Source organism: Ptychodera flava, chromosome 3 (assembly GCF_041260155.1).
Source record: "Ptychodera flava strain L36383 chromosome 3, AS_Pfla_20210202, whole genome shotgun sequence".
Classification (NCBI taxonomy): Eukaryota; Metazoa; Hemichordata; class Enteropneusta; family Ptychoderidae; genus Ptychodera; species Ptychodera flava.
This window is the reverse complement of record NC_091930.1, coordinates 2,970,790-2,993,138: the sequence shown is the minus strand read 5'-3', so window position 1 is coordinate 2,993,138 and position 22,349 is coordinate 2,970,790. Positions and strand designations below refer to the sequence as shown.

Below are 22,349 nucleotides of genomic sequence, written 5' to 3'. Positions count from 1 at the left end.
GAAGACTTGAAGGACCCTAGAAAGTTTATTAAACTTCCAATGTATATTGATGAGACAATTATGTTTCATGTGAAAGATATTTTGTATTTTCATGTCAGCTAATATATAATTTGTATACCTAACAACCTTTCAGAATTTTGCGTGTATACCTTGAATAACTTGACAAAGGGTAATTTCACTAGTTAAGAATTTTCATTTTAGGTAATTACACTGCGCAAAATGCTTACTATATAATATATATACACATATACTGATTCTGAAAATTTTTCAATCACGGTAAGTATGCACGTACGTATACTAATAAATGTAAAAGTACAGTGTACACTTGGTGTGCAAAGATCTGCATTATGTATACATGTACCCTAGTTCTGCAGAGATATACGCTACGTAAATCAACGTATTGAATATTTCTTATACAAAGATTTACGTAAACATACTAAGACATAATCAAGCATTTTATCTAATGTTACATATTTATATACTTAATGACCTTTGAATTAATCTGTGGCGAATATTCTTCATGATGTTGATCATAAAACTATCAATTGTTACTTGAAAGTGAACAATCAAATCATTCATTCAAAACATTGCGCAAATGCCATGGTCATAATTATCGCAACAATAACAGCTATTTGGACCGAATAGCATATCTGTAACGAGTTTGCTTTAACTTGCTTCATTACTATACACATATACTTCTGCATTACATTGTGCGATAAGCAAATGAATGTGGTGACAGCGAAAACTGAAGTTATAATGCACCTTTGTAAGGATATGCCCTTCTTCATAAGCAGGGTTTTCCAGAAGCGCTACCGTTTGTCATCCTTCATTTTCTGCAAAGCATATAAATTATTATTATGAATAGTTATGTCGATAATGTGAAAGAAAATTATAGGGCAAGGCGAATAGTATGTTGTAATCAGAGTATCTCAAGTATACATTGCGAGGTCAATCAAGGTCAGTCATTTTTACTTCTCGCCGTGTTAATTCCTCCATCTTCCTTATAATCTTTTTCTTGCGTTCTTCGCCAAACATACGTATCAAATATAAGATTGCCTGTTTAGTTAACAAAGATCGTCGGCATTTTAAGAAATGTCACTTACAACCATTATTAGTTTTGACCAAACAATTTAGAAGAACTTGTTCATTTAAACTGCCTATACTAATTAGGTTTCACCAAGAGGTGTCCTGATAAAGGTCAACAAGAACGATTAGTAACAGAAAATTTAGCTTGCATATACACACTGTGCTGTCAAAAAGACCAACGGGAAGACGGAAATCAGTTTAGGCTCCACACAAATCTGGTTGTAAGTAAGTTTAATTTTTGCAAAAACACAGCTTAATAAAACTTACGAATCATTGACAAATTGTACAGATTTCGGCATTGGTACTCGGTCCTGAATACTGACATTGCAGTAGTTAATTTGAAAAGAGAAATCAAAGGAAAAGGAAGGACTGTCGAGAAAGTATGTGTGTGAAATTGTTACCCTGTTGGATTGACAGTCATTGCCATGGCATCATGACGAATTTCGGTCAAAGTAGGCCTTGGCTAATAAATGCAGGTAATATAATTCTCTTGATTTTCGATGCTGCGTTTTGCGATTGTCATCGTGGTTATATCCACTTTTTTCTAGCTACGATTACTGCACATACATTTCACAGGAATACAAACTTCATTGTCATGTAAACCAAAAACGCTGTCAGTCAAATCGATCAGTAATCGTCAGTTAAGTAGAAAAGTAATGTTACGTTTTGTAGTTTGATATACTATGATACATCATTATTGAACTTTATTAGGCACTTTTCACTTCAGCCTATCCCAAATTTGCATATTTAATGAACTTTCCTGATAAGGAATATATACCTTGATTAAATCGATCAAAGTCGGCGGAACATACTATATACACTGAAGATATTATGTTAAAACAATACTGAAAGATATTTAGCATTTTTACTTCAGCCAATTCCTAATCTTTGTACTTAACGAACTTTTCCAATTCTGGTTATAATTCCTGACTGACCTTGATTGACCTCGCAATGTATACTTGAGATACTCTGATATTACAACATTAAAAGTTGTTTAACAATTTTTCAGATAAAATTATTTATTTGCATATTTTCTGAACTTTCCTAATTAGGGATATACACTTGATTGACTTGAACAAAACTCGTTGTGTACATTGATGATACCAGGTTAAAATATTGACAGTCATTAAGCATTTTCACTTCAGCTGATCACTAATGTGCATCTTGAAGGAAAATTCAAAATAAAGGATATATATCTTGATTGACGTAATCAAAATTCACGAAACTTGCTACGTATATTTAAGATACATGCAGTCTGACATAACAATCAGTTTTAGCTAAACTTATTACTAATTTGCATATTTAACGACTTTCCTTATTTCGGATATATATCTGGATTGACATTACAAAAGTTTACTAAACTCGGAATTGGCACATTTAATTAGCTTTCTCGTTCAGAGATAGAAGACTTGAAGGACCCTAGAAAGTTTATTAAACTTCCAATGTATATTGATGAGACAATTATGTTTCATGTGAAAGATATTTTGCATTTTCATGTCAGCTAATATATAATTTGTATATCTAACGACCTTTCAGAGTTTTGCATGTATACCTTGAATGACTTGACAAAGGGTCATTTCACTTGCTATATGAAGTGGCAATATGATAGCAGTCAAAATATATTAAGTATTTTTATCTCAGCTAATTACACTGCGCAAAATGCTTACTACATGATATATATACACATATACTGATTCTGAAAATTTGTCAATCACAATAAGTATGCACGTAAGTATACTGATAAAATGTAAAAGTACAGTGTACACTTGGTGTGCAAAGATACGTATACTAATAAAATGTAAAAGTACAGTGTACACTTGGTGTGCAAAGATCTCCATTATGTATACATGTACCCTAGTTCTGCAAAGATATACGCTACGTATATCAACGTGTTGAAATATTTCTTATACAAAGATGTACGTAAATCATACTAAGACACAATCAAGCATTTTATCTAATGTTACATATTTATATACTTAATGACCTTTGAATTAATCTGTGGCGAATATTCTTCATGATGTTGATCATAACACTTTCAATTGTTACTTGAAAGTGGACAATCAAAAAATTCATTCAAAACATTGCGCAAATGTCATGGTCATAATTATCGCAACAATAACAGCTATTTGGACCGAATAGCATATCTGAAACGAGTTTGCTTTAACTTGCTTTATTACTATACACAAGTCATATACTTCTGCATTACATTGTGCGATAAGCAAATGAATGTGGTGACAGCGAAAACTGAAGTTATAATGCACCTTTGTAAGGATATGTCCTCCTTCATAAGCAGGGTTTTCCAGAAGCGCTACCGTTTCGTCATCCTTCATTTTCTGCAAAGCATATAAATTATTATTATGAATAGTTATGTCGATAATGTGAAAGAAAATTATAGGGCAAGGCGAATAGTATGTTGTAATATCAGAGTATCTCAAGTATACATTGCGAGGTCAATCAAGGTCAGTCATTTTTACTTCTCGCCGTGTTAATTCCTCCATCTTCCTTATAATCTTTTTCTTGCGTTCTTCGCCAAACATACGTATCAAATATAAGATTGCCTGTTTAGTTAACAAAGATCGTCGGCATTTTAAGAAATGTCACTTACAACCATTATTAGTTTTGACCAAACAATTGATACGAACTTCATATAAACTGCCTACACTAATTAGGTTTCACCGAGAGGTGTCCTGATAAAGGTCAACAAGGGCGATTAGTAACAGATAATTTTAGCTTGAATATACACACTGTGCTGTCAAAAGGACCAACGGGAAGACGGAAATCAGTTTAGTCTACATACAAATCTGGTTGGATGTAAGTTTATTTTTTGCAAACAAAAAACAGCTTAAAAAAACTTAAGAACCATTGACAAATTGAACTGAAATTGACTTTAGTGCTCGGTCCTGAATACTGACATTGCAGTAGTTAATTTGAAAAGAAAATCAAAGGAAAAGGAAGGACTGTCGAGAAAGTATGTGTGTGAAATTGTTACCCTGTTGGATTGACAGTCATTGCCATGGCATCATGACGAATTTCGGTCAAAGTAGGCCTTGGCTAATAAATGCAGGTAATATTATTCTCTTGATTTTTGATGCTAAGTTCGCGATTGTCAACATGGTTAAATCCACTTTTATTCTAGCTACGATTACTGCACATACAATTCATAGGAATACAAACTTCCTTGTCATGTAAACCAAAGTTAATCACAGCAAAGTGGACATCGCTGTCACTCAAATCGGTCAGTAATTGTCAGTGAAGTAAAAAGTTGTTACGTTTTGTAATTTGATATACTATGATACATCATTATTGAACTTTATTAGGCACTTTTCACTTCAGCCTATCCCAAATTTGCATATTTAATGAACTTTCCTGATAAGGGATATATACCTTGATTAAATCGATCAAAGTCGGCGGAACATACTATATACACTGAAGATATTATGTTAAAACAATACTGAAAGTTATTTAGCATTTTTACTTCAGCCAATTCCTAATCTTTGTACTTAACGAACTTTTCCAATTCCGGTTATAATTCCTGACTGACCTTGATTGACCTCGCAATGTATACTTGAGATACTCTGATATTACAACATTAAAAGTTGTTTAACAATTTTTCAGATAAAATTATTTATTTGCATATTTTCTGAACTTTCCTAATTAGGGATATACACCTTGATTGACTTGAACAAAACTCGTTGTGTACATTGATGATACCAGGTTAAAATATTGACAGTCATTAAGCATTTTCACTTCAGCTGATCACTAATGTGCATCTTGAAGAAAAATTCCAAATAAGGGATATATATCTTGATTGCCGTAATCAAAATTGACGAAACTTGTTACGTATATTTGAGATAACCGCTGTCTGACATAACAATCAGTTTTAGCTAAACTTATTACTAATTTGCATATTTAACGACTTTCCTTATTTCGGATATATATCTGGATTGACATTACAAAAGTTTACTAAACTCGGAATTGGCAAATTTAACTAGCTTTCCCGTTTAGGGATAGAAGACTGGAAGGACACTAGAAAGTTTATTAAACTTCCAATGCATATTGATGAGACAATTATGTTTCATGTGAAAGATATTTTGCATTTTCATGTCAGCTAATTTATAATTTGTATACTAACAACCTTTCAGAATTTGCGTGTATACCTTGAATAACTTGACAAAGGGTAATTTCACTAGTTAAGTATTTTTATCTCAGCTAATTACACTGCGCAAAATGCTTACTACATGATATATATACACATATACTGATTCTGAAAATTTGTCAATCACAATAAGTATGCACGTAAGTATACTGATAAAATGTAAAAGTTCAGTGTACACTTGGTGTGCAAAGATCTCCATTATGTATACATGTACCCTAGTTCTGCAAAGATATACGCTACGTATATCAACGTGTTGAAATATTTCTTATACAAAGATGTACGTAAATCATACTAAGACACAATCAAGCATTTTATCTAATGTTACATATTTATATACTTAATGACCTTTGAATTAATCTGTGGCGAATATTCTTCATGATGTTGATCATAACACTTTCAATTGTTACTTGAAAGTGGACAATCAAAAAATTCATTCAAAACATTGCGCAAATGTCATGGTCATAATTATCGCAACAATAACAGCTATTTGGACCGAATAGCATATCTGAAACGAGTTTGCTTTAACTTGCTTTATTACTATACACAAGTCATATACTTCTGCATTACATTGTGCGATAAGCAAATGAATGTGGTGACAGCGAAAACTGAAGTTATAAAGCACCTGCGTAAGGATATGTCCTTCTTCATAAGCAGGGTTTTCAGGAAGCGTTTCGTCAGCCTTCATTTTCTGCAAAGCATATAAATTATCATTATGAATAGTTATGTCGATAATTACGAAAGAAAATGATAGGGCAAGGCGAATAGTATATATATATATATATATATATATATATATATATATATATATATATATATATATATATAAATATATATATATATATATATATGTTAGAGTTCTTGCAAAGAAACAGATATCAATTTTGTTTGCTAATCGTGGTGTTATCGTGGTGTGTTTATCCAAGGTATTTTGAAAGGGATTGGCGGGACAGTTTATATCAGCCATACACTTTGGTTAGCCAAAAATCAGAGGTCAAAGTTGTGTCATTCAGTTCTTATACGATGGAAAGAAAAAAGTACTTGTACATGTAATGCATGCAAAGTATTGAAAGAAGGGTATATGGACCTCCGGTAAAACAACGAAGAAGTGACGTCAACAGGTCTTTCAAAGGGCTATCGCATCTTACCCCATATGTGGCACCAGCAATATACAAATTCATAAAGCATAACAGGAAGTAAATGGGCACCATCTATGTTTCTAAACAAGAGCGCTATATGGAGTACATGGTCTTGCACAACGAATAAGTTGAAAGATGTACGCCCCATAGTTTGTGGGAGTGAAACGTTGCTATTTAGGATAGCAAAATTGATAATATCGAAGTTGACGACATCTCTCTTTTCGAGCAGTCTGGTAAATGGGTGACAAATACAATCAAATAGAGCAAAAATGTCTGAATGAGAAGCTGGAGAAGTCGAATCACTTGTTGCTTAAAACCTATCTTTGAGGATAAATGTATTTTCAGTAACAAAATGGGTACTAAAGAAATATTTCACAGAGAAATGGGCGTAGAATCGGATATTTAATGAAAAATTAACTATCTGTATGAATTTAAAACATACAAGGTGAGGTGTTTCAAAATATATTTTTAAAGATTTCGTACCATCACCTTAAAATTGTTACCTTGAATATGGACATGGAGGACGTTGTTTATTGTGACCGGGCAATCCTGTATACTGAATTTTTTCTTGTAATATTTGCTCCGTCGAATTAATTTAAGTAACATTAAATTGTTTCAACCCGAAACGGTTTGAAAGCAAAAAAGGCATACCTGTTTCAGAATCTACAGAAAATGCCTCATTTCTGAACTAATGCTTGGAGGTGTCGCAGATTTGACAAAAATCAAACACTTATGGTAATTGCGAGCTCGAAAAGTTCTGTTTAATGGCACCCAGAATAAATAAATAAATAAATAAATAAATAAATAAATAAATAAATAAATAAATAAATAAATAAGGGTATGTGCAATTTTTTGAAGTGCGAAAAATATTCTCCCGGCATTTCAGAAACAGGAAAATTACAATTACGTGCCATACTATTAGTTGTTGACTTCGGCTTGTCAATGCCGCATTAGACAAGCAATTATGCTTGGTTCCCTTGTTTGTACATGGCTGTACTTTTTGAATTAAACAAAATTGATGCCTTACCTTAATGAGATGTTCTTGCAGTACTTCTACTTTCTTTGGACCAATGGCTTGTGTATAGTATTCACTTATGGGGTCAATTATCATTTTTGTAATATTCTCGACTGATGTGAGTCTTGCATCTTCTTCAAAAGACGGCAACATCAATTTTTCCAGCACATCCCGACAGTAACTTTCTGATACTGCTGCATTGTCAACGAGTATTTTATACAAAGTTCCCCTCTTGATAGTTGCAGTGTCCTTTTCGAAGACAGCGATAATATCCTGCACATGAAGTGAATGATATCTCAATAACTTTTAAGCAATGACTATTTAAGGTAATATTTAAGGTAGTGACTCTGGTCCATTGAAACGTATATTCAATCAGGAAGTTTGCTCATAAACAGAAGAGGTCGGAGACCCGACGTTTGGTACATATTTATAATCTCGCGTAATCAAGAGTTACAATAACAGCTATTTTTTAAAAAACTGCGCATACTGTTGTTTTACTCAAAAAGCCTGTTTGTTTCTCAACAAAGTGTGAGTACAAATCCCCCAAACGACCTCAGTGATCTGTTTACGGCAATCGAGAGCTGGGTATGCTGGGAAAAAACTGTTTCTTGGATTTTTGAAATTCGTTTGTGCTCCCGCACAATGAGCCTTCAAAGTATGAACTTTACGATTCTTTTTCTTGTGTCTGGATATACGATTTCATTATTATTATTAACAGTTTATTATTATTATTATTATATAGGGCTCAGCCCTTGGTGTCGCGCCAGAGGTTCAGAAACATCTGAAGATGCACATTCGTCACGTACACGGTCAATAACAGTATTGATGCATTATTTTATAATATGACAGAATGAAATAGTAGGGCCACTGAGTACTCGCATTGCATAAACAAAGAATTCAAAAACTCAGTTCACTTGGTCACACTCTGATGCATAAAGTTCACTCTCGCTTTGTCAGACTCAGACAGGTACATATTTTCTGTTTAATTTGCAAAAAAGTTGGACATAGATGACAATTTTGTCGGTAACATTTTTTATTTACCATGATAACAACCTATTGTTTAATAAGAAACGTACTGTGCAATCATTATCGTTGCCATAGCAGCAGTACTGCCTATTAACTTCCAGTTGCAAGCTCAGTGATTAACATTGTACCTTCAACACAGAGGGCGCTCTTTTCAACGTAGTTATACTCCATTTGACATTCACAAGATTTTCATTGTCATATAGACATTGTTTTCACAAATGAAAACTCCATTGAAATGAAAAATGGTCGTAAAGGCAATATTTCAGCAATAAGTCAGTTTTCCTTTGAACGAAATTGCCAACTCTATTGCCAAAGGGTAACAGAATTATTTCAGAACAACACAGATCAACAAAATCATTAATTTATCAATGTTATTTTTATTCAATGAAACAGCAGTGGATTATCTACTCATGAGTGATGGCTGTTATACAATAAAAAAGTATCCTTTTGCTATTCAAATAATACAGAACAAAAAACTTTGAAGTACAAGAGGCATTGTTTATTCTTAATTAAAATAGCAGGACTGACATGTCCTTATTTAATATTTAGAAGTACAGACATTTTCAAAGTCACATTTCACAATATAAGGACTTTTAAATTATATCTATCAAAATTTATTATTAAAATTTCAGTTATGGCCTTTAAAATACATTACATTTCACATTCCAGCCTTATAAATCCTTATATTTCAATTACTGCCTTGAAAATTGATATATTACGCTTACAATTCAAATACTGCATATCTTTACATTATGTAGGCAAAGGTATTCATATGATAGTGGCCTTCAAAAGCAGCCATCTTAAGATTGATGTTGAACTTATATTATCTATGAAAGTTCATATACCAGTATTAAATATGTTTTAAATTACGGACTTTAAAAGTCATACATTACATTTCAGCCTTATAAAAATCCTTATATTTCAATTGAAATTCACTTATACACATTGTTAAAGTTCTGTAAACAATTGCTACAAATTACTGCCTTGAAAATTGATATACTACACTTAAAATTCAAATACTGCATATCTTTACATTATGTAGGCAATGGTATTCATATGATAGTGGCCTTCAAAAGTAGCCATCTTAAGATTGATGTTGAACGTATATTATCTGTGAAAGTTAGTATACCGGCATTAAATATGTTTAAGTTATGGACTTTAAAAGTCATACATTAAATTTCACATTCCAGCCTTATAAATCCTTATATTTCAATTGAAATTCATTTATAAACATTGTTAAAGTTCTGTAAACAATTGCTACAAATTACTGCCTTGAAAATTGATATACTACACTTAAAATTCAAATATTGCATATCTTTGTTAAGTTACAAATACCAGCTGCAAACATGATATAAATTTTTGGAGACAAGGCCAGCTGTTCATTCAGAATTTCCACTATACTTGAACTGATTAAGGTTTTTTTTTATGGTGCCACCAAGTTTTACTAGGATACAGTGTGTTCATATGAGCAAATAGTTTATGAAGTTCTTACTTTATGTTAAATGTTTTTGTTAAGTTACAAATACCAGCTGCAAACATGACTAAATTTCTGGAGACAAAGCCAGCTGTACATTCAGAATTTCCATTATATTTGAACTGATTAAGTTTTTTTTATGGTACCACCAGGTTTTACTAGGATACAGTATGTTCAGATGATCAAATAGTTTATGAAGTCCTTCCTTTATGTTAAATGTTTTTGTTATGTTACAAATACCAGCTGCAAACATGACAGAAATTTTTTGGAGACAAAGCCAGCTGTACATTTAGAATTTCCACTGTACTTGAACTGATTAAGGTTTTGTACGGTGCCACCAGGTTTTATTAGAACGTGTTCAGGAATATGGGTATGAATTTCTGATGATCAATAAAAAATTAGTGTACATTGTTTAGGTTACTTCAAATTTATATGAGGAAATATGGTGATACAAATGATCCCATAATCCTTCTGTGAGTATGAGTCTAAAAGCAGTGACACACATGGATTTTGTGTTGATCAAAAGTTGTACATTTGTTCAAAACCACGCATTTGTTCAAAACCACGCATTTCTTATATTGTACAATTAAAATTTGATTTGGATGTACCTGACTGGTTGCAGGATAGAGGTATGCAAAGAAATGCACAATATTTTACAGATTAAACTGGTAACATCTATTAAAGTCATATCAGATACTCAAGTTAATTTCCTTGCCCTTTTGAAATCCCATGAATCAAACTCATCTGTGTCCAACTCTGAGTCTGAACCACCAGGAGATTTGACACTTTGTGAATTACAATCAGAGCCAGAACATGAAAGTGACTCCTCAACATTTTCAAGAGACCTATTCAAGCAGAGTAGTGGATCATTGATATCACGTAATACTGAATTAATCATGAGTGTGAACCACTTGTTTGCTAAACTTAATTCTGGATGAACTCCATCAAATAATCTCCTGTACATGAATTTACATTGTTTGACCTTTTTTTTAGCATTACGTCCCCTTTTCTTGGTTACAATTTTCATTACGTCTCTATGAAGCTTAACTGTGCGAACACATGCTTTGGTATTCATTTCTTCTATGTAACTATTAATGTAGGATATATCACTTTCTAATTGCTTTTGTTGAATAGCCATCACAGAAGAAAAGTCATGTTTATCAAATGCATTGCATTGGTATGAAAAGAATTTCTCTATTGATACAGGGGGAATGGTTGCAATCTTTAAAACAATATTAGGACACAGTATGTTCAGGTGATCAAATAGTTTATGTAGTTCTTCCTTTATGTGTTCTATTGCTTCACTGTTATCATATATAATAAAGGTGCCACACTGATGTTTAACTTTCTTTGTTAAGTTACAAATACCAGCTGCAAACATGACATAAATTTTTGGAGACAGCTGTTCATTCAGAATTTCCACTATACTTGAACTGATTAAATTAAGAAGATTTCTTATTGTAGCAGCTGGTTTACAAGAATGTGTATACGAATATGGGTGAATGATGTCTGGCTGATAAAGTTGAGAAGACCTCTTCCACGCGAGTCTGTGGCGATGATAATAGTTTTGCACTGTCTTCCATAGGTGTTTCCTGTAATTCATTAGAAAAGAAATATATCTTAAGTGCCACTGCATTGTAATGAGTTAATTAGGCCATCCACTTACCTTTCAAGAAACTGACAGGACGTTTGAGAGAATGGGTAGCACATGCAATCTGTAGATAAATTTTTTTGCCTGCATTCTTCACTTATTTGTAGCTTAAACAGCAGCTTTTGACATTAAAAAGAATCAGTGAGTGAGTGAAATGAGAGATCAAATAGACTGAGCAAATGAAGTGGTCAGCAGAAAAATTATATCACTTTATTCCCCAATATATGAAATTTAACCATTTGAATGCTTAGGATGTGAAAAACACACTCTTGTACTTAATGAACTAATAATAATTCATTGGATCTTGACAATGACTGTTAGAGACTGTACTGTCTCCCACCAATTTTGTCAAGATATGAATATCAAACAGCTAAATGACTACAAAAGATAAAGAATATGTATATGTACGTACTATTGTTTCAAACTTCACAAACACATGTACCCGTAATTAATAAGTAGAACACTGAATCTGCTGACTTGTACATATACTCAATTTCCCTAATGTATCTGTCAGTTTATTGGCACATTTAATCATTATTGATGGTAATAAATTTTGATTCTGCGCACAGATATGCATATTTCTGTCTAGTCTTTTGTGTCAGTTCACTCAGTCTTTGGATTTCCTTGGCCCTTGCAAGAGTTGTTGGGGTTTTTGGCTTGAAGCAGAGTCTATCCTCATTTACCAATACTGAAGGGCTCCAGGCAAAATCTGGGTCATGTTGATGTGATCCAGCAGACTTGGCACGAGACAAAGAGACAAACAATGCACCAGGATTTCTTGCCTCAAATTGCTTTTTACCAGGATCAATGACAATGTATCTATTTGGTTGATTTTCTCCAACTGTTATACCCTGACAACTGTGTATAGTCGTAGCCCAACCTAACCGCAAGGGTATTTGTTTTCTCCTACAACATCTACATAAACAATCAACCTTCCTTTCAACTGGAACAATTGGAACAACTTTTGGATTGGCTTCAATGAATGGTTCACCTATAAGAAGGAAACTCTACCATCACAACATCAGGTTGATCAGCTGGTGGTCTTCTGCAATTCAAATATATGATATCAATAATAGTACCAACTGCTCTGTTAAATAACCCATGTTTTACAGATAAATTTGCAGTCAATGAAACTTTGGCACCTTTACACACAAAGAGAACCTTCTGTAACGATGAAGTTCTGTCACTTGGAAGAGAACTGGCATGCTGACCTATACAAAGTGCATTTATTTTGGCAATCGGAACCTCTCTATTTAATTCAAGTAATTTTTGCCTGTTATAATTTGACTCTTCAGCATGTGTTGGGAAAACAAAGAGCCCATCCTTTCTCATCCGTTCCAGCAGGTTATTTCCATGAGTCATTTTGAGGTCATGCCACTGGAATTTTTGTAACCATTTGGCTTCGGCAGGAGTTGTAGTGTATTCACGCAGAGAACTCAAAACTTCCTTAAAGCAATTTTCACTAATACCCTGTCTGATGATGCTATTAAGTGTGATTACATCAGTAAACTCTTTCCAAACCAAGACACCTCTAATAGAAGCTGGTGATTTGCTTTATTCATATATACTGGAGAATCTAAAACTGGTGGTAACTGCACATCATCCCCAAAAATACAACCACTGGTAAACCACCCCATGACTCATCCTTATTAAAACCACAGCGACATAAGAACTCTGCCCATCCTAACGTTGTTGCACCTATTAGTGATCGTTCATCAAAGAGTAGACTTTTGACCCCAAAACAGTTTTTTTGTAAGGCCTCACCAATCACACCATCTGGTGGCTTCATATCCTTTCCTTTAAAAAAGTGGGAATTTTCAAGAAACTATGCAAAGTGACACCTGATATTATATTTGCACTGTTACCTGTTGGACAGAGAACTTGAACTGATTTGTTTGATTTAAACATTAATCTTATCCCCTTTACTAAACATTTAATAAGATATGATTTCCCTGATCCAGCTGTTCCTGCAACAATTAGCCTTAATTTTATGAAGTTGTTTGGTTTGTAAATGTAATCAGATAAGGTCTTTAATACTATGTTAAATACCAGTTTCTGATCATCATTCATTGTTGTTAGATCTACATCGTCATATTCTAAATTATCATCTTTCCTTAACTGACATTTATTTATATGGTCAATCCAACCTTTACCAAAGTCATCACTATAATGGTAAGATGTTTGAGTCCAATCGTATGTGTCACCACCATTATCATATTGGAATTCATCATGTACAGGCTCAACAGCACAGTCAGGCCTGATGTTTTCCATCCACTCTGGACAATCTACTGAAATATCTGCTTCATTTTCTACTATCATGTCATCACAATCACTACTATTCACATGTGATTTTGCTCGGAGAATTTCAGCCTTCAAAAAATTTGGGCAATCATTTGATTCAAGGAAGTCACACAGTTTGTCAACCCATGAAGTTTTTTCATTTTTAATGTCAGTTATTTTATACCAATTTGGCCAGTGTAATAGTAATGCTGTTCTGGCGTATTGCTCATCAAGTGGCCATGAAGCTTGATTAAAGCCACCAGATACAACAGGAACCTTGCCACTCCTGCATGCAAAAGTATACAATGATACATTGTCATCCTTTGGACGGGATAAATATTTATCTAAACAGGTCGACCTAGTTAGACTAGTCTGAGGTTTCTTTTCTAACATTCGGGCACCAGATAAGCTGACATTTTGGAAAGAATGACTGGACCTAAAGAGAGGTAATGATGACAACTCATAACTCGCTTCTACTGATGACACATCTCTCTTTACAGTATTCATCAATAATTTAGTAACTATTGAATGACCTGAACTAGAATCTTCTGCATAATTTATGAGATCGTTGAAAAGATCACAAACCGACCCAGCAGGCTCACAGCCTTTACATGCATAGCCTGTGATGTATTTCTCTGTAGCCATGATGTCATTCATATTGGATTTTCTGGGTCTTCACTCTTAGACAATATGAGCGAAATGTCCCCATTCGCCCTCCAAGCTTGTGTATGGAATCTTGAATTTTGAACTAGTACTGGATGATCTCTTTCCATTTCCAGACGGGGTGAACCATTCCTATCTTTTATAATAGCGGGTTCATTTCTAAGGGCTTTACCTGGGCTTTTTCTGAGCCAAACTCCATTCTACAAATTCTTTCATTAGTTTTTTTTCTAGATCTTGGTTGTCTTAAACAATAATCAGAGCATCTATGCAAACAAACTTGATTTGTCAGCAAAAGATAGTCTTCAAGCAAAGATTCCTGTGTTTGACTGACATCCATTAACAGTTTTGCTAAAGGATTAAGACTTTCTGGTGGGGGTGAAGAGTACCCTCTGGAGGTGGCCATTTATCTTTGCAGGGATTACCATGAATGTCTTTACCAGCAGGATGAGAAGCAGTCATTTTTAATTCATCAGACGCCCATTCTGCAAGTTTCTGTGCCGTTTCATTATCTGAGAGACCCCTTTGAACTGCATCACTGAGAAGTTTGTGTGGCTGCAAATCTTTTCGCCAACACAGGCCATGCCAATGAACCATGCCACGTGACTTTGCATATACCAGTTTGAATTAATCCCAAGATTGGGCCCATAACCTCATGAAAGTATGATTGTGTGCGGAGATCAAAATATTTGGCAACAATATGAGTATTGGCTTGCAAACACTGGAACAACTTATTTTTATCACTTAGATCTTCTGAACAACCAGTAGTTTGTTCAAGATACATTGCAAGAAGCCTTTTCAGAGGTTTGAAGTGAAATTCTGCGCAACTTCCAGTGGCAAAATAGGCCGGTAGTCCACTACCTTGATGGAGTTTGTATTGAATAAGAGCTCGTAACTCTCTACCTCTTGCAGCCCAGTATTGAGATGTCCCTCTGAGATGGGATGAAAAAAACATTATTTTACTAAAGATAGACTCATTTCCATCCTGTAATTGTTGTCTTAAATTCTCAATTGTTAAATGGTCTTCCCCAATTTTTTGACGCACTACAAAGTTAGAATTCTCTACAGATCTTTTACGGATAATCATATTGTGAACAATAAACTTAAAATATGGATGAGAAGCAAATCGGCCATCCTGATACCACAGTAGGTGGTCTGCCCAATCTGCCATAGATGTACATGTTATGGGACGGTTATCATGATAATCACCAGAACTGTATGGAAATAAACAAGGAAATGCTAATGTAAAGAAAAATTTAGTTGTGAATTCAGACAGAGGGGTGTTACCTCTTGATGGCCAAGGAATGGTACAACTATTTGCTCTATTGATGTTAACAGTATTATCTCTTCCAGTTACGTCTTTAACTATCTCATTCACTGCTTCATGTATATTGATATTGTTATCTGCAATCAAGACACCTGTGTCAGCTTGACCATCAAAATTTGCTGGAAAAACCTGTTCAGGAGCTGGTCCTTTATCATTACTCTTAGTATATTTTTCATTATTGCAATTTGCTAAATTAACTAGAGGAATCTCAGATAATTCTCCATCACTAGGTATAATACTAATCTTTCCTTGCTAATGATTATGTCACTGTATGCTGCATTATTTAATTTTAACCATTGTAGCGCATTTTGAACTTCCTTTCTTCTCACCCTAAAATCTTTCATTTTGTTGTTTGATCCTTCCCTTTTAACTTTTACAATATTAATTTCACTGGGTAACCTTGGCAATATCTGAGCTGGTTCATTGACCTCCTGTGGAATGTGACACAGTGACCCCTGGAGGAAATGCCACCATGTTTCAACATATGAATATTGATACAAGGCGAAATGCGACAAATAAGTTGTTGCTCTACCATGCTTAGCTTACTGAGCTCAGGAGGAACAATGCCTGGGTCCATGTTATTTTCTTCTGAAAACATTTTTACGTGAGATTTGTCATTGGCACAACGTTTACAAATTTCTGCATTTTTAAAACTCTTTGCCATAGCTATTCTGCGCTCTTTACATACCTTACACAAATCAATAGAATACGACATTTGTTTTAATTCAAAAGCCCTTATTGCATCCAGAGCTTCATCATATTTTGATGAGGCTGTCTCTGGGGGAGGGTCTGGTATGTCATTAACATTTAAATTTAGTTTTTTTCTTTCAGAACTAATATTCCTCATTAGACTTCTAAATCTGAGTTTCTTACTTTTTTGGGACAAATCGTCACTTGGTCTCTCATATGGGATACCTAATTTTCTGCATTTGATTTTGATTTCTTCTTCTTTACTTAATAAAGTTTGGGTTAATTTTTCTGTGAGAACGACATTCTGCTTAGTTTGCACAGGTAGACAAGCAATTGCTGTTTCATCAGGCAATGTAATATTATTTTCAAAAGTTCTGCTGGAATCATTTGGAAAACATGAGTTTTCCTTTTCCAAACCTGGCTTTGGAATTAAAGAAGTTGTCTTCATTGCTATGGCAACAGGAATATCTTGAGTAGAGTCTCTCCTTTTGAGCAATTTAGATTTTGTACCTTCCTGCAAAAAGGACTTACAGTATGTATGATCCCCCTCACCAACAGAGTACAATCACTCTCTAAAGAATTCAACTTTCTTTTCTTAATGGCACTATTGTCTAACTGTGGAACATTTTGATGCTCAACCCCTTTTTTTTGAGCAGAACATAGAACTTGATTATGAGGCAACACTTGTCGCAAGACCTGAAAATGTTGATTACGTAATAAAAGATTGATAACTTTTTTCACACCTTTACTGTAGCCACTTTGAGGTTGAAATGTCTGTAACCAATGCTTTCCAGTCACAGCATTAACAAGGAATACATTTATTTTTAGACTGAAAATATTACAGGCCATCTGCAATTCACATGAAGTGCCCCAATCACTGCCATGTACCATTTGGGTTAAGTAGCTGTCTTTAGTAATGTACTGTGAATGACAAATTTTATTTCTGTTTCCCAAGTGTCCCAATTTTTATGTATTGCATTACATGTTTGGTAGCGTATTTCTTTAGTTTTGGTGAAGTTCCCTCCAATCTCAAGGGACATACAGTGAAAAAGGCAGTTGCCATCAGCTGGAACGTTTTCCAACTGATAGTTAAGATCATCAATTTTATAAATGGGTATGACATCATTCGTCTCAGAAAATGAATGTTGTAAATACTTACCGATATTATTCAAATAATTCAAGATGAACCGTAAAATCTTGGAAATTAAAACTATAAATAAATTAAATAATACTAATCAGTAAATATATCAATACCTTAGCTAGAGACAGTCTTGTCTCCTGCTAAGATAACTGTTGGCTTTCTTACCAGAATTATTTGTTTATCTGCTACATATACATCTTCACATTCAAAGTTTCCAAAGGCCTGAAAAATCAATGTGACATTGAATCGATTTAGTTAATTTATTGTATTTAATAATCATGATTACCTTCCCATGTTTGGGAAAATGCAACATTTGCTTGAACATCATTGATATGTTTTAGAATGAAGTTTTGACGTCAATGAGAAATATTACACTGTACAAGTCTTATCTGTGTACCACAGCAGGCAACTGCAATATATACTGGGTACCCCAACATCAGGGCAGCAACATTAATGACAGATTACCTCACAACATTTTGACCACATAAGAGGACCTTCAGAATGCAATTTCTGCATTGTGAAGGCTCACCACGCATTCATCGTAAGCTGTCAATATATTTGGTGTTTTTTGTTTTGGGCCTACTTTGCATATGAGGTTGATGGGAGTAACCTGCCAATCACACAAGTGAAGGATGGACTAACACCACTGTTTGTCTATTTGACCAAGCATGTGTACAAATACAATCACCGTGAAGCAAACAGTCACATATTGCTCATTGATTCTGATCCCTTTTCATTTCTTATTTGATGAGTCAGCAATATATCCAAATATATTGCCATTAATTATATTTGCAGAATGAATCCTCAATAGGTCTACATATAATGATTACTAATAGGCCTACTCCAGAATAAAATGGCACACACTGACTACTGCAGTGTTAAGGACAGTAAGCGATGAAAAAGTTATGAGATAGTGGTACAAAACAAATACATGTGAGTAAGCGCACACATAGGAATACGTATATTTCTATGCCTGTTTGCATGTAGTGTTGTTTTTTACAGAGGTGCATTCAAATTCCTGGTTTCACCTATAATTATATCAGTCTTTAAGTGTGACAGGCAAATTATGAAAATTTTGTCACTGAGCTCTGAACACCAAAACTAAATACAATGTTTTGTGAAAAGCATCTGTTTGATTGTCAAACTTTGGGAAAGTTTGCTTGATATACCGGTACTCTAGGCAATTCCCTTATCCAAACAATCTCAATCTCTAAAAGCCTGTTTTTTCAAGACAATGCTAACTGCTTTTGCAGAGTACACATTTCTTTACACTACAAACACAAAGCACAGTTGATTTATCATGTATCATTGTCATCTGTTGATTACACAACGCTGATCACTTGATGTGATACTGATAAGAGTAATTACTATTTTCCAAGCTAGGGTACCAATGGCCATTTTCCTCAAAGGCCCTATGAAATATGCTGCCACAGTGTCTTGACAATTATTGTCTACTTGTGGTGGCACTGACACAAAATGGGTAGAACAATTGGGGTGATCCTTCCGCAAACATAGACAAAACTCCACCAATGTGATTTTAATAACTTTTAAAAATTAACTTTGAAAAATGCAACAATCACTTTTGTACTAAAATGCTAGAGTACAGACAATAACAAACTAAGCACATGCGACAAGATGAAAATATTGGGCTTTTTTACCTTAATTATGCATTCTGTACTGGCTACAAAACCATGATTTGTCACGGGGAACTGGACAAGACTTTTCAGATCCTGTGGAAACAAATGTTTAAAAAAATCAACAATTACATGCATGTTTGTGGCAGAAAGCTGGCTATGAATTAAGAGTACAATGCTGTGAAAGTGGCATTTAAAAGACAACTTAAAGACTCGTGTCTGTGAATGAAAACAAAAACTGATTGTAATATTTTGAACATGAATCTCTGATGAGTTTTCATTTGTGAGTCCACCATTTTGCATACTGCAAACAGGGCCGATTTCAGGGTTTTCACCAGGGTATCTGACAGCAGGTGAATTAGTAACTTGTGACTCATTAACATTGTAAAAAAAATCACTTTTATTCTATAATGCCAGAACACAAAACAATCAAAACATGCATGATATGATAACAATTTGAGGTAATTACCTTAATTACGCATTCTGTAATAGCCCAATGGCCTTTTGTGACGAGGAGCTAGCCAAGGTTTGTTCAGGTCCTGGGGAAACTGTAAAAACAATAAACAATTACATGCAAGTTTGTGGCAGAAAGCTTGTGATGAATTGATAGCACTTACAATGCGGTGAAAGTGAACATCTAAATGACATCTTCAAAAATTGACATCAGTGAATGAAAACAAATATTTATCGTAATATTTTGAACATGAATCTCTGATGAGATCGATTTTGCAAGTACATTTATTTTGGGAACTTCAAAACTGGAATCAACAAAAATATCCATTATTTTAATTCTACTCAAAATCATGAAGAACATGACATAACTCTACCTCTCATTCAGTTAACCGTCTGTATGGTCACAATGTAACGCATATTTGTTGTGCACTGTTGTCAAACACGATTTGAAATTTGAGAACTCGTGAACTCATTTTTTCTGATCAAGAAACAATTTATGTCACAAAGACGCCACAAATTCATAAAATGTATTCTGTTCAGAATATATACAATAAATATGTCAGTTGAAAATATCATGGTTGAATTGATGTTTCTGCTGGTGTGACGAATCCCTAAAACCTGCAGTGCAGCAATACTACAGAGCTGATGCATACACAAATTCGTTTCACCATTCAAATTTCGATGTAAGACCAATGGCAACTTTGAAATAATCAGACTAACGAAAGTGTCGTATAAAACGATTTTGGAAGCAATGACTGATCGACACGCTTGAATTTCGGACCCAAAACAAAGCAAACGAACAGCCAGCTGCAGTACTGCAGCTCGAGGGTTTGACTGGGTATTTGGGTTGGTCCAACCGTGGAGAAGAAAGTGTCAGGTGCTGACATGGATTCAGTTCGGGGCGTCTAGCTAGGAACGTAATTCAGCGAATCTTGCCTCCCTTTTCTTGTCGGTTTACCTTCTAGTAGTATTTAAGCACCTGCACGCTCAAGGTTGTCTCGCTATTTATCCAAATTACCGCTTCGGTTTCGTGCAGATTGACGTACGCCATACTTTAAATACTATGTGTCAACGACCCACACTACAAACTAGCTGTGGAAAGCTGTGGTGGTTTCAAACAGGATTCCTACCTTTTATGGGCTGATTTTGACTTTAACAACACCGCAGCTATTGATCAACAGTACGTCCAAAATCTGCGTTTAGTAGTCGCGATGCATCGGTGACTCTACACGATGGTTTCCCCGTTTCTCGGTACAGTTCTGGAGACCGTGCTCTGAAAGGCCACAATGTATACAAAAAAAATTGTGGACGCAAATTATTAATCTGTGGCAAAGTAAAACGCCAATATGAATTTTTTAAGTAAAATTTTGGACGAAAATGGAATTTTTGCTTACCTCACGAAGTTTAGCTAAAACTTCACGTCTTGCTTCCTTGCAAACAAAACTGTCGTCTGTGCAAAAACTGTCGTCTGCGTTCGATCCACGGTGTTGGATCCCAGCATTCTTCAGGCGTGTCCTCGTTCATATGCACGACATATTTTTCTCTTTTTGTATTTTTTAGAGGTGATGGTAATAATATTTTGTATCAATGACGAGATGTGAAGTACTATTTACTAGCTAATGGCAGTGATATATTTTATTAATGGTGAACTAGCAAAAAATACCTTGTATGATTCCTGTTTGTTTCTTTACGAGCACTCAAAAAACATGGCGGCGCCCATCATGAGAAAGAAGGGTACACTTCCGGTTACTCGCATAGTATATTATGAATAAGCGCATGCGTAGTCAGTAAGCCGCTGGCGCGACTATTATTATTATTATTATTACAAGTTCAGGGGCTATAAGTATTATATAGAAATCTAATAATAGTTCATTGAGGCTGTGTGGGAATTCTGATAAAGAGGTGTTATATATTTTAATTTTGTCAATAGGGGTGACTTCCCATTGATGTACGTGCAGCGCAGTTTTCTTCCATCAAAAGTCACGACTATGAAAAAGATTTCCAATATAAATTAACTCTCTCTCTCTCTCTCTCTCTCTCTCTCTCTCTCTCTCTCTCTCTCTCCCCTATGAAAAAGATTTCCAATAGGCCTATAAATTATTAAACACTCTCTCTCTCTCTCTCTCTCTCTCTCTCTCTCTCTCTCTCTCTCTCTCTCTCTCTGCAGTGAAATTGCTATGCTGCGACCACCGAACGAATATTTTCCATACATTAGGAATAACATTAAAAGTTCATTATATAAATCTAACCAGTGTAGTCTGGCGTTCTTCGCGTTCTTCTCTGTTGGAACACGCGCGCGCCCTTCAGAGGGACGACGCGATTCCCAGAGCATGCGCAATTGAGAGTGCGTGGCGTGACATTTAGAACGTCTCCGATCTCGTGCTATCGTGTCGCTAGCCTTAAAAATGATGGAATGTCAACAGAAACTGGAATTACTGCAGAGAATACTTTTCAGGATATCACATGTGAGTGTCTAAGGTACCAAGTAGGACGTTTAGGAAATCCTTTCAGAAACTTCACGCCGCCTGTGGCCATTTTGTGGAGTATAAGCTTATAAGCTTACGTAACTGCAGCGTAACAGTATTTCTACTGTATATATTGCCGGAACATATGCGATGGA

The 22,349-nt window shown here is 34.7% G+C and overlaps 1 protein-coding gene and 1 long non-coding RNA gene across 2 annotated transcripts in view; both read right to left on the bottom strand.

Moving 5' to 3' along the window:
- Nucleotides 1–22,349, bottom strand: part of LOC139130281 (uncharacterized) — a 331,155-nt gene that overhangs the window by 114,829 nt on the left and 193,977 nt on the right. Inside the window, exons 11-12 of the mRNA XM_070696034.1 lie at nucleotides 7,406–7,666; nucleotides 5,865–5,930 (exon numbers count right to left, since the gene is read on the bottom strand). Of these exons, the coding sequence (XP_070552135.1) occupies nucleotides 5,865–5,930; nucleotides 7,406–7,666 (327 nt within the window). The remainder of the gene's footprint in view (nucleotides 1–5,864; nucleotides 5,931–7,405; nucleotides 7,667–22,349) is intronic.
- LOC139124576 (uncharacterized) lies at nucleotides 19,745–21,217 on the bottom strand. The gene is made up of 3 exons (XR_011549965.1): nucleotides 21,124–21,217; nucleotides 20,860–21,002; nucleotides 19,745–19,824 (listed from the first exon to the last, which is right to left on the bottom strand). It is a non-coding gene; the product is annotated as an uncharacterized lncRNA (long non-coding RNA).